At 51.1% G+C, this 13551-nt stretch overlaps 2 protein-coding genes across 2 annotated transcripts; one reads left to right on the top strand and one right to left on the bottom strand.

The window, feature by feature from the left end:
* Positions 1-232: 232 nt before the first annotated feature.
* NUP88 (nucleoporin 88) lies at positions 233-9875 on the bottom strand. The gene is given in 23 exon segments (XM_032707731.1): positions 233-436; positions 758-876; positions 1227-1353; positions 1661-1741; positions 1842-1907; positions 2418-2543; positions 2990-3128; positions 3131-3147; positions 3871-3898; positions 3901-3968; positions 4304-4394; positions 4512-4610; positions 5271-5421; positions 5827-5881; positions 5883-6008; positions 7000-7032; positions 7034-7079; positions 7082-7173; positions 7856-7886; positions 7889-7941; positions 8130-8255; positions 8861-9028; positions 9640-9875. Coding segments are annotated over 23 exon segments (2142 nt in total). The 3' UTR covers positions 233-372.
* A 167-nt stretch (positions 9876-10042) lies between these two features.
* On the top strand, positions 10043-13461 carry RPAIN (RPA interacting protein). The gene is given in 9 exon segments (XM_032707773.1): positions 10043-10120; positions 10716-10768; positions 10770-10830; positions 10832-10897; positions 11411-11473; positions 11930-12045; positions 12185-12248; positions 12354-12488; positions 13245-13461. Coding segments are annotated over 9 exon segments (666 nt in total). The 3' UTR covers positions 13275-13461.
* The last annotated feature ends 90 nt before the right edge of the window (positions 13462-13551 follow it).

Below are 13551 nucleotides of genomic sequence, written 5' to 3'. Positions count from 1 at the left end.
GCACTGCTCTGGTCTTTCTCCTCTGCCTCCTTGCCACAGGCCTTCCCCTGGGCACCCCTCCTGGAGCACGGGTGGGAGACTGTCCCAGGATAACCCCAGGGAGTTTCTGAAGGCAGCAGCAATCCCTCACTCCTGAGGTAGCTGTAGGTGTGACGCTGCAACAGACTGAATACAAAGCACCTGCTGCACCATCCCCTTCCCAGGAGGAAAGCAAAAAACCATGGCACATAAGGAGTCTTATCAAAAGTATTTTATTTCACAGTTCTTTACAAAATAATAAGCAAAAGGCGTATTGTTCAACATACAAATGGTAAATATACAAGGGGAAATACCAGGTAAAGCTGCTCCAGCCTTTCGGTGCAGGAAGACACGTTAGAAGTTCACGTGGCTTCTGATGTCGTTGATCTGCTTCACCATCTCCCTGATGTGTTCTCCCCTTCAAGGAAAAACAATCCAAGTTAAAACGCTGCTCAAAAGTAATCAGGAAGGGAAACACTCCAGGTGGTAGAAGGAGGGAATGGAAACAGTGCTGCAAGTTGTTTTGTAATCCCAGGCTGGACACAGAGTGCCCAGGATCCAGGGGCAAACAGCACTTTAAGCAGATGTATTTAAGTGCTGCTCTCAGAGCTTCAGCCCATCTGCTCCAGCCCCAGCTGGTGCCTCAGCCCCTCCTCAGAGCTCCAGTGACACCCCAGACACCTGAACTGCTCCTGGCAGTGCTGGGGCCCAGATTCCACAGGACCCAAGTGGAACTTACTCCTCTCTGAGGACAGTTTGGATGCACTTGCTCTGGTAGGCACTGAGGCTGATGCTGGGCTTGCGAGGGCTGAGCCCCTTCTCCATCTGCTTCTGCTGGTATTCCTTTTTCATTTTCACCTGGAAGGTACAGAAGGGAGGGCCCAGTCAGTGCTGGTCTGTCCTGCCAGAGTGAAAGCTTGTTAGTTACAGACTGGTGTGTTGTACTGCAATGAACTGGTTCTTTTCGGGTTAAAATCTGCCTGCTTTTGCACTCTTCCTTCTGCAAAGAGAAGAAATGTTCCTGCCAAGGCTGAGGAAGGGGGAGCTCGCTGAGGGTTTGTCTGTATTACCAACAAGACACACAGACCCTTCAGTACATTGCTGGTAATTAACACAAGTACAAACTGCTCTGTTGGCAGGACTCTGTTCTGTCAGCACTGAGTGAGGAGCTGCCAATAACCCAGCAGCCAGGGCCATCCTCCCCTCACCTGTCTGATGCCATTGCTCAGGTGCTGCAGCTGGTCATGAATTGTCTGCAGTTCCTTCTTCATATCTTTTTCAGTGTCGGATAGAACAGGAAGCTGAGAGTGGAAACTCCGAAGGACTTTCTTCATCCTTGATGCACAAAGCAAGAAACGGTGCTGAATTAACTTCCCTGGTAGCCCAGTTATCCTAAACCCCTGCAGCCTGGTGCTGTATCACACTGCCCAAGTGTCTTCCCTTTCAGCTGGTCTCCTGGGGCACTTGTGAGCTGGCTGGCTCAGGCTGGGCCTGCGGGTGGACTGACAAATCCCCACAGGGAATTTCAGAAGCCCAGTCTCGTGACAAACCCGTGCAGCACCTTCTGCCCACTCTGTTCTGCCACAGCAGCAGAGCTGTGTGTCCCAGGCAGGGCTGGGTGCCCAGCTCTGTGTGCACTCACCTGTTCATGATGTCTTCCTGCTTCTCTTTGGCCTCTTCGTACTGGTCTGCCAAGCGCTCGGCCATTTCCCGCAGACTTTTCCTTCATGCAAGTGAGAAACGTTTTATTTCCTTCAGATTTACACACTGAGGTGCATCATTCCCATTGTTGGGCTTGGTAAAAGCAGACAGGTTCTACTCACCTCTCCTCTCGGCAGTAATTCAGATCTTCCAGTTGTTTCTTTTTCTGTCCCCACAGCAGCTTCACTCTTAAATAAACACATTAAAAAAAAACAACAAAACAAACCATCTGTGAAGAGATGAATCAGGATTTATAGCACACAGAAAATGCTGGGAGTAGGAAGAACTACAGACCCTGTAAAAGGGGCAGTGGTGAGAACTAACTCTTCCATTTTGTCTAACTGTACAGCATAAATAACTATGATTTGAAGCAGCAGAGACTCAAGGCAGTTTTCCTCTGCCAGGGTTAGTGCTGAAGTCAGATTTCCTGCCACCCTGCACTGGCACACTGACAACAGCCAGAGAAGTATTTCATTTTCTTTCCCCTACAAGCCACTACAGAGATCAAGTGTTACAATTCACCCCTGCTTTCCCTGGTAACTCAATGTCCAGTTCTAGTAGTCCAGTGTTACTCTTGCATTTATCACATTTACTCATCCACAAGGATTAGCCCCTCAGAGGAGGGTGAGTGCTCAGCACTTTGCACTTCATGTTACAGGGATGTTGCCCAGCACATCTTTATGAGGGTCTTGCATTACCTTTGCTGGATTTCCTCTTTTGCCAGGTCCTGTTTCAGGATATATTCCTCTCTGAACACCTGTGTGGCTCTGCTGAGGAGCTGAAGGCATTCCTCAGGGGGAGGGGCAGCATCTTTATCTGCAGACCTAAAGAATAAGAGAGGTTTTTGCAATCTTACTCTAACATGTTCCTCTGAAAGGTTAAGCCACTTCCAGTGTTTATGGTAAGGCTCTGAGGAATTTGGTTATGGAATTGAGGGATTACAATTAAATGCCTTTGCTAGAAATAATTTTTCTTGTGTGAGGAAATCCCAGGGTATCCCAGGATACTCCAAACCCAACGGGCCAAGTGATGAGCAACCTCATCAGCTGAGGGCAGCCCTGCTTGGGGCAGGGGACTGGAGCAAGGTGATCCCCCTCCCAGCTCCATCATCACTGGACTGGATGCCATTCCTGTATGGACAGAAGCAGCAGGAGCTGTACCCCATCCCTGCCATGTCCAAGCCAATGTGCTGTTCCTTCAGGAGCTGATGAACATACACTGTTCCCAAGTGTTCTCTCTTTAGGTGGCCCAGGAACTCATCTTTGCTCACTTGAGGTGCAGGGGATTGGCAGAGCTGCGCTGCAGGATGCCCTGGATGTGCTTCTCAAAGGAATGCTCCGACTCGGCCACGATGCGGAGCGGGGACACGGCCGGGTCCTTGTCCTCCCTGGTGCAGAGCAGGGAGGGGACGCAGGATGGACTGTGCTCCTACCACAGAACAGCACAGGGGAGCACAGTTAAACCAGAAACACAAACTATGGCACAGTTAAACTGGTAAAGTGAGGAACTCGTCCACCAGGGAACTTCTGTGTCACACCAGGGGGTTCTGAGAAACTATTTCAATTCCATGGTAAATCCAGGCCTGGAGCAGGTTGGTGGAGCTCCCACCCCCACAGCTCCCTGTTTGGAGCAGGAATCATAAACATCCTTTGACTCAAGGATAAGGAAGTTCCAGAACAAGGGAAGCAAGTGCTGGAACAGCAGTGACCTGCTTTACAAAGCAGCCTGCCAGGTCACTGCCCAGGTGTGGAAATAGTGATGAATGTCTGTAGGAGAACCTGACATTAATACTGGCTCTGCTGACAGTACTTGTCCTACATTAAAGAAGCTGAAAACAGTGCCCTCCCCTCAAGGTGTACATTTAATTCTCCAAATGCACATTTACACACCACTCTGTATCTTTGCCACCACCTCCAAACAAAGCAACTTTGGAAGCACATACTAAATCCCACTTCCCCCCCCCCATGCAAACATAACCTTGGTGCCCATTAGGAATCTCCACACCACTGTCTGTAAACGAGGTTTTGATTTGCAGATTCCTTATTATAAACATGAAGAGAAAGAATCAAAGAATAATGAAAAACAGTGATGTCCTGAGGTCCTTTCCCTGTGCAACTGCCATGGACTTCAAACCAATTCAGAACCACTTACAAGAGAGGCCTGGTAATACACTCATGGTGTTGGTGATGCAGATCATTGTGGGCCCCAGGATGTCAGAAACGATCCAAAATCCTCTGGGAGCAGGCTGCCTGAAAGAAAGAAAACACAAGAATTACCCAGTCAGCAAAGTTCTCTGTTCATCAAGTTGTGCACATTCAATCTTGGAAAAGCTCCAGGGAAATGGAAGTGAAAATTTCTGCTGGTCTGACAGGTGATTTTCAGACAGTATCACAGGAATTTAAGCTACTTCCCTAACTCTGCATTAAGAATCCTGACACACAAATTGCTTACTTGTATTATTTAAATTCTTCTGAGCTAGCTTTATTACTTTAATGGCAAGAATGCAGCAAAAGATGAAAAATCATAATATTTGCCATAGCAACTCCCTGATTTGAAAGCAATTGAGAAAAGGATTGGTTTTTACCTGCATGGCAATGGTTTTGTACAAAGAATGTGTTCAACAAAGCACTTCTGTTCTGCTCCCAGCTCTTGTAAACTGTCTTTGTCTTCCTCATCTACACAGAGACATGTCAGAATGCATCAGATCCACTTGGCAGGGTAAGGAATTCAGTACTACCTGCATCCCCCAACCTGCCACTGGCAAAGTGCAGTTACTTCCTTCTCTCCCTCACCTGAACCAAGGAATTTGTGCAGTTTATTGATCCATGTCAAGCCCACACTGTGGACACCAGCCTCGTGTGTGCAGTGGTATCTAGAGGGACATTTGGGATCTGAAATTTAAACAGCAAAGGTAAAATAAGGCACTGAACTGAAAAACTCATCCTTCACCCCTGCACTGCTGAACATACGTATCAACTTATTGCCCAGTCAGCTGTGACATCCTGCAAGTTGGTACTTGCACCAGCAGCTGAGCTGGATGTGTGAGCACATTATTAGAGTTCTGTGTAAAATTAAATCACACTTGAAATACCTGATGAGTTGCCTATCACACCACATCTGTATCAATGCACTAGAGTTTAAAGGGAAGCTCAGCAGAAGCCAGCAGAGCAGTATTGTGACAAGCTCTGCTTGTCCACAAACACCCAAACTCTTTGTCCTGCCCCACAATTACACTGGATGATAAGCAGGTACTGGTTCTTCCCTCAGGATCACCCTCCCCACAACACTCATACACACACAGGTCAACACAGAATGCAGCAACTTCTGCTTTATAACCCACAGCTGAAAGGATTTAGGACTACATGACCATGGGCAATGTGCTCTTGAGCAAACACTGAAGCCCCTCCCAGGCTTGCTCCTTCCACAGCTTTACTGAGGACATCAGATAAATCCTAACTCTAATCCCCCTCTCTGTTTGACACCAATAAGAATTTGGATCCTAAGTGCTTGGAATAAAGCAAGAAAAAGCCACAGCTGAATGACAGCCCTACCTTGGTGCAGTTTGATTGGGCAAGTGAAGTCAGACTCCAAAGGATCATCTTCATCTCCTGTCGCCAGCTTCAGTGCAAGTTCCAGCTCGACACATTCAAACACGTACAGGGAAGGAATAAGATCAGATCTTGGGTCCCAGGACTTTTCTGACTGTAAAGAGCATTGAATTCTTTTGAATTTAAATTTGAAAATACACACTGACATAAACAGCATCAAGAAAGAGTTGCAAGGCAAGACTATTAGTTGTCAGGGAAAGTAGTTCAAGTTCTTTCTCACTTAAAAATTTAACTCAAACCCAGGGTTTCTTCTTAGAAGATCTTCTTTAAATTAGTTCACAGTAAGTTTGATCAAAAACTGATCTACTGTCAGGGGACACAGGACTGAGATTTAAATAAAAGCATCAGAGAACCACAGGGACTGGCTGGAACAGGAGAAAGAGTCTCTACCTCATTCCCAAAGAATGCAGCTTTGGCACTTGGCACACACTTCTAGGCATCCTGCACCAGGAACTTGGACTAAAGACACAAAACTGCCTATAGAAAACAACCAAGGTACCTGCTCATCGTCCTCTTCCCCATCCAGCACCACGCAGTGATACAGCATTCCCGACTGTGGCGATCACCAGGATGTTTGGGACACAGGGCAGGCACAGGACAGCACAGGCATCGTAGCCATAGTTATCCTCTGCAGCTGGATGCATGGGCAGGGGGCCCAGCAGCTTCCCAAGGCTGCCAGCACTGCAATAAACAGGATGTGTTTGCTCACACACCAGTGTGGAAGGAGACTTCCCCATGGCTGTCAAACAACCCCGTGGCTTGGAGTCCCAATTCCCACCAGCAGCAACCCAGACTTCCCTGGATTACAATCTGACCTGCACCTCCCTGGTGGAGATTTCAGAGAGGAAACTGGAGCTCAGTAATAACATTTTATGCTTGGAAAGCAACCAAAGCTACAGTGCAAAAATTCACGAGGAAACGTTTTCATATGAGAACAGAAAGTACTCATGGAAAGCTCAAGTTAGTTATCACTTAATTGGTTTCTTGCACTTCACAGGCAGCATTTGAGTCATGGTATTTCCCTCAGCAGCACTTTTGAAGGACTGAGCCCATTTCTTTGCCTGCAGACAGGATCTGCTCAGTGCTGATCCACTGCTCATGCAGAGGCACGAGTGTTGTTTCTAACCCAAGTACCACACATTTCAATATTCAGCTACAGCAGGTCTAACTTGTGAACCTTCCACCATCTTCTCGATTTTCTGAAGTAATTTCTTCTTGTATCATGTTTATATTCTTGATTAATTTTCTTGACTTTTTATTCCAGGACATGCCTGTGAACCCTTTATGCTCTTAAATATTTCTTTTCCTAAGATATCCTTGGCTCAGTGAGCCTCATCCAAAGCTAAGGATGTCTGTGCTGTGACCTGACGGCCCTCAAATACATTTAACAGCCTTAGCCTCATGTGTTTCACAGTGCAGTGTCAGATCTCTGATGGCAAATAATGGACAGTGGATTCTCAGCAGTGAAAACTGTCCCCTAATGTCTGGTTGAGAAAGGATGACGCACTGTTTTTGGATTTCAGTGCATTAGCACTGCCACAGAGACAGAACAGGCTGCAATACAATAAAACACAACGTAGCATTCATCAGAGAGCCTCAGCCGAGCTGAGATGGTGGCTCCTTGTACAAACACCCCAGCACGCCGTGACCCCGAGGGTGAGTGTGCCCCTACCTCTGCAGCAGGCTGATGTAGGTGAGGAAGGTCTCCATTCTCATAGAGGATGTACAGGGGGTATCCCAACACCTCCTCGCTCCCCGCTGCCCCAGGATGTGCTTTGGCACCGGCACCTGCGGCCCGAAGTCGAAGGCCACGGCCGTCTCCCCCAGCGAGGCTGTGTAGGCTCTCCTGGGATGGGGCAGAAGGACAGCTACAGCACTCTGGGATGGGACTGTTAGACACCCTCAAGATTCTCCTTTCCAGCTAGGCCAAGGGGAAATAAAAGGATGATCTATTTCTGCACTTCTCGCTCAAAAAGCCCTCCTTAACCCATCGTAGAGGCGATGTGCGTTTGTCAAACTGCTACTCTGGTGAACGCTCGACTGCACAGTTTGTCACTTTGTCTTAGAAGGAGGGGGGGGAGAGGAGAGGGACAGAAGAAGAAGAAAAAAGGGAGGAAAAAGGGGAGGAAGAAAAGGGGGGGGAAGAAAAAGGGGAGGGGAAGAAAAAGGGGGAGGGAAGAAAAAGGGGAGGGAAAAAGGGGGAGGGGAAGAAAAAGGGGGAGGAAGAAAAAGGGGGAGGGAAGAAAAAGGGGGACGGGAAGAAAAAGGGGAGAGGGGGACGGAGGGAAAAAAAGGGGAAAAGAAAAAGGGGGACGAAGAAAAAAAAAAAAAAAGGGAAGAAAAAAAGGGGGGAAAAAGGGGGGAGGGGGAAGGAAAGAAAAGTGCAAGTACTGTGCAGGAAGAAGTCTTAGCACTGAAGATTCCTATCAGATTTTCGGGTAGATTTATCACTTACTCATTAAAAACACCACTGAGAATAGAGAGCTCATTCTGCAAAGGCATTTCAAAATCCAAGAAGCCACACCAACCCTTTTTTGATTGTCAGAGTCTCCTCCTCGTGTCAGAGAGCGTGATGATTTTGATGGGTGTCTGAGGCACCTTCAGACTGTAAAACCTGGAGGGAAGAAACAGCAGCTGTGTTCATTCTGCTGGCAGTGCTGCACATTCCCTGCTGAGGGAATGCCAGCTGCTCTCAGACTGAAGTACTTTTTACTGGTAACCCTGGTAAGAATGGCAGGATGCAAATATATAATGCCAAATTAAGGATGTGAGAAAAAAAACAACATGAACCCACTTAAATACCTTATAGTGTTATCTGAAGTCAAGAGCACGATGTGGGGCTCCAAGGTGTCACAGGGGTACCAGGCTGCATGCTTTAAAGTCAGGGATGTTGAGCTGGTGAAGAACCTTTCTGCAATAGGAATGGTGCTGGAATACAGAGCAGAAGCTTGCACTGTTATCAGAAACACACAAGTTACTTCTCAGGGGAAGTGGGGGCAAGAGGAGCTAAAGACACAAAAGGTTTTGAAGTCTTTATCTGTGCTATTCTGAAAGTTGGAGGGTCAGCTTTAACTTGAAGCTCTTTGTTATTTCCACCCAGACATGTGCTTTTGGCTGCCACCACCCAGAGAAGCTGTGGCTGCCCCATCCCTGGAAAGTGTCCAAGGCCAGGTTGGACGGAACTTGGAGCAACCTGGGATAGTGGAAGGTGTCGGGATGGAACTGGATGGCCTTTAAGGTCCCTTCCAACCCAAACCATTCTGTGATTCTATGAAAGGCTAGAGAATACTACTCTCTACTCTTTGCTCCTCATTAACTGCAACAAGTTTAAAAGGTCATTTATTTGGGCCACTTGACAACCAGCAAGCTCCTGAGCCAAAATAACTTCATTTACGAGTCCCTACAACCCTGATACAACCAGTGTCTTCCACCAGTGTCTTCTGCATCTGTCTGACCCCAAGAAAGGGATGCTGTGGATGAACAGCAGCAGGACAAGGACAAGGGTGTCATTAACCACCTGAGGTCTCACCCACCTACAGTTCACCATGGATTTCCCACCTTCAAACTCGGAATTCTTCCCCCAGCGCTTGGGCAGCTCCAGCACCATGAGCCCCTTGGTGCCGATGAGCGCCACATGGTGCTGGGCCGGGCTCAGCAGCACCTGGTGCACCTCAAAGAGGGGCGGGTTGATGCAGGAGGGTCTGAAAGCATCAGCGTCACAGTTAACACCGAGCCCCCCTGCAGAAGCAGGGCACATCTGTATTTCGGGTGGTGAGCCCCACGGCACGGAACGAGGCACAGCCCGGCTCCACGGCCACGGGTCGCTGAGGGCAGACCCACCGAGGGGGGGGGGGGTGATGAACCGGCCGGGGGCCTTCAGGGGCCGGTCCCCCTCAGCCCTGCAATGGACACGGACCCCCATCCCCTCACCCTGACACGGCCTCCCCATCCCCTCACACCCCACACACCCCCTCGCCCTCGCCTCCCTCCCCATAGCCCCCGTCCCCTCCCAATCCCATCATCCCCACTCCACAGCCTTCACACTCCGCCTCTCCCCTCACAGACCCCCCTCCACACAGATCACCCCCCACAGCCCCGCTCCCCTCACAAGCCCCCCACACTCCATCCCCTCACACCTGCCCTTCCCCTCACAACTCGCCCTCCCCACACAGCTCCACACACACAGAGCCACCCCTTCCCTCACAACGCCCCCCACACTCTCCTATCCCCTCACACGCCCCCCCCCCTCCCTTATGCCCTCCCACCCCCTTCTCCCTTCACACGCCCCTCCCCACCCCCCGCGCCGTTCCGCACCTGGTACCCGAGCGCGGCAGGGTCGGGCCCGCCGAGGCGGCGCAGGCCGATGGCGTGCAGGGCGGCGGCGGGCCCGTCCCAGAGCAGCAGGTCCCCGCCGAGCCCGCACAGGAGGTCGCGGGGCCGCGGCGGGCGGGGGGCGCCGGCGGGCGCGCGCTCGCGGAGGCGGCCGAACACCGCGTGCTGCGGGAGCGCCGCGCGCCACTGCTCGGCCGGGCCGCACTCCGCCGCCATCGCCCCCGCCGCGCCGTGACGTCACCGCCCCGCGCGGCCAATCGCCGCGCCGGCCGCGGCCGCCTCCCGTGACGTCACCTCCCTGCGCGGCCAATCGGTGCGGCGGCCGCCTCGCCCCTCGCGGACTACGTTTCCCGGCGTGCCCCGCGCGCGGAGGGCTCGGCGCGATGGAGGCGCCGCTGCAGCGGCACCGAGCGCGGTACAAGAGCCCCGGCGGGCCGCCCTGGAGGGAGACCTACCGCACGGTGAGGGAGCGGGAACTGCCGCGGGGTGAGGGGATCGGGAACTACCGCGGGGTGAGGGGATCGGGAACTACCGCGGGGTGAGGGGATCGGGAACTACCGCGGCGTAAGGGGAACGGGGACCTACCGCGGGTGAGGGGAATGGGACTGAGGACCTACCGACGGGTGAAGGGAGGGAATGGGGGGGATCTACCGCCGGGTGAGGGGAGGGGTTTGGGGACCTATCGCTGGGTAGGGGATTGGGGATGGGAGCGACACACCGCTGGGTGAGGGGGGATAGGACGGGACGGGATCGGGTTTGAGGGGTGCACGGTCTGCCCGCTCCTTTGGCCCTGGTTCGGCCCCCACCGGGGCCCGCCGGGCCGGGTGAGCCCGACCCATCCCAAATCCAGCCCAGCCCTGTCCCGAACTCCCCTTGTGAGCGCCCAGCGCTGCCGCCCACCCCTGGTGGGAGCTGTCACCCTCTCCGTGCAGCCCCCCGGACCCCGCCGTGTCTCACCCGCACAGACCCCCCGTGTCCCGCCCCGGCTCTGACGATCCCCGGCTCTGACGATCCCCCTGCTCTGACGATCCCCCTGCTCTCTCCCCTGTCCCCCAGCGCTGCCTGGAGCGGCTGAGGAGCAGCCGGGCCAAGCTGCTGGAGCGGTACCGGGGCCGGGGATGGGGCCCGCCCCGGGCCGGCCCCGGGCGCGCTGCTGGTGCAGGAGGTGATGGGAGCAGGAGTGGCGGGAGCTGCGGGACAGCCTGCCCGGCCCGCGGGGACAGGAGCCGCTGGAGCAGGTCAGTGAGGGCTCCCGCTGCGTCTGCAGCACCAACATAACGGCCTGTGTGAGAGGCAGGAGCATCAAATACTCTGCGTTCTGCATTCAGTCTCTCGCTGGAGTTGACAAACTCAGAGCTTCAGGGTTTCCTGGTTCCACAACTAGTGCAGAGCGTTGAGTTGTGAAAGTGCCTCTGGGCCCATGAGTGGGGAATTCCTTATTTCCTTCACAGTCAGCCTGTGAATCACAGCAAAAGGGTGGGTTCCTCATCTGTGCTGTGTCACTTCCCCCTCCTGAGAATGGGAACGAAACTTAAGCGACATAAAAAGCAGGTTTTTGGACAGGCTGTGCTCAGATCTGTTCTGGCTGGGTTTGCATAGGTGATTACAGTAGAGATTGCTTTCCACAGCACATGGTTTGCCACACAGGGATAAAACAGACTGAATTTATGCTGCAGTGACAGCTCAGTCAGGTGCTGGAAGTTAAGTGACAGTGGTTGGAATGGGAGAATCACTGTCTGATTCACTTTCAGATGCCAGAGGACCCCGATGAGCTGGCAGTGCTGGAGGAGATCCAGCAAGAATTGATCTTGCAAGGTAAGGGCTCTACAAGTTTTCTGATTCCTATTTGATGTGTAATATTCGGGAGACTTCCTAGTAATGCAGAATAGCTGAGGCTGCACTCCTTGGTTCTTGCAGACCTGTGACACAGGGGAAGAGCCTCCTTGAAAATTCTTGGTAACTTCTCTGTTGAGGCTTTGAGGTATTGAGACCCTTTTAAGGGTTTAAATGACATTTTAAGGTCTGTGAGAGAGGCCAGAGAAGCAGGACTGAGGTGTTTGGGAGCTGTATAAATCAATTCAGAGAGACCTAGGGAGACCAGCCGAGCCATAGGAAAAACTGGATTAGCAGGAATTATTTCAGCAGGTGTAGAAATCTGATCCAAAGGGATAAAAGTTCCTAGAAACTCTATATCCCCCAGGCTCTGTGTGCTCAGCAGCTCTGTCTGTGCTGCCAGGACAGTCCCTGAGGGTGTTTTGCTGTGCTGTTGCGAGCAGTTGGTGATCGAGAGTACGAGAGAGAGCCTGAGGTTTGATGAGGAGTGTCTCAATGCCATGCTGGAGGGCCTGGATGCCACTGACAGGATCATCTGCCCCGTGTGCAGGAAGTAAGAAAGCCCTTGGCATTGGAAGGAGATCCTCCACTCCCCTAAGGGAGTGGAGAGAGAGAGGCTGCTGTTCATTTTAACAAGATAGAACATCAGAGCAATGATCTCCTAAATCTAACAGGGTTTTTGCTCTTTCCAGGAATAACCTGACTGTGAAGACTCACATGGTTTGTTGCCAGTGTGGATTGTACATCAGCACACAGGTAGGCTGAGCTGGGACATGTTACATGTGACACCTCTGCTGCTGCTTTAAGAGGCAGTTTAAGTGACAGAGCAACTTCAGATGACTTTTAATCCATTATTCTCAGGACATGACAGAAGGGAAGCTTCGGTCACTCCTGGAAAGCACTGTGACAGAGCACAGTCAGAGGTGCTTCCACAGCCCAGAGTTCACAGTGACCAGTGGCATGGAGGAGGAAACCAGTCTTCTCATGAGCTGTCCGGTGAGTCCCAGTGTCAGGTTCCTGGAGAGGATCTCTGCTTGGATCCACTTCTCAATTACAGGGGCAGAAACCACAATTCCATTGATCCCAGGGGTTTATGGGGTTGTTTTTTCACAAAATTCCTTGGAAATGGCTTTACCTTTGACCACCAGTACTGGTAAAAAAGCAGAGAAAGAAGAACCAAAGTACACACCTTAACTGCTGGATTAGGGAGTCTTTCAAGCTCCTGTCAAACTTAGTGCCTTACCTTTGTCACACCTTAGCCAACAACCTGCAAGTCTTGTGTGGAGCATCTGTTCAGATAAGTGGTTCATGAAGAAACAAATTTTAAGAATTACTTCAGTTTAAGCCTCCTCAAGAGGTTCATCCAGAGCCCTTAGAGAACACACACCAGCCCTTTTGGCTCAAGCCAGAGCTGGCACATGCTTTGCTGTGTATGGAAAACCAGTGAGGACAGTGAAAGGAACAGAGCATTTAAACAGTCATGGGGTTGTTTAAGTTGGAAAAAGATCCCTTAGCTCAAGTCCAGCCATTCCCCCAGCACTGCCAAGGCCACCACTAACCCACGTCCCAAGTGCCACATCCATGTCTGTTAACTCCCTCCAGGGATCAGCCCTGGGCAGCCTCTGCCACTGCTTGGCAGCTCTGTTGTGAATTTTTTCCCTAATCAATAGTTTTGAATAGTTTTTCCTGCTCAGATACTTCTGAATTTTACACATTAACATAACTTCTCTGTTCAACTTACCTTTTGTAAAGGTCTGTGACTCCTGGACAATTCTTCTCTAAGTTGATTCAGCTGCTGCTTTACTTCTGGAGGGACTTCAATACTAAAATCCACACAGAGCTGCTAAGGATTGTTGTGTATATACTTGTACCTGCTGTGTCAGAGAGACACTTTTAAAGGCAGTAGTATTGCCTTGACCTGCACTTTTAATGGCACATTTTTTTGAAATAAATATATTTAGTTATTTTGGCCTTTGTGTTGTCTTTAACTCTGCATCAGTGATCTCACAGCTCATCTTGGACTTCAGCTTTCTGTTTAAACTTAAATAAACTGGAGGCA

The sequence above is a fragment of the Chiroxiphia lanceolata genome, chromosome 20, assembly GCF_009829145.1.
Source record: "Chiroxiphia lanceolata isolate bChiLan1 chromosome 20, bChiLan1.pri, whole genome shotgun sequence".
Classification (NCBI taxonomy): domain Eukaryota; kingdom Metazoa; phylum Chordata; class Aves; order Passeriformes; family Pipridae; genus Chiroxiphia; species Chiroxiphia lanceolata.
The sequence above is the reverse complement of the archived record's forward strand: the minus strand, read 5'-3'. Positions and strand labels throughout refer to the sequence as shown.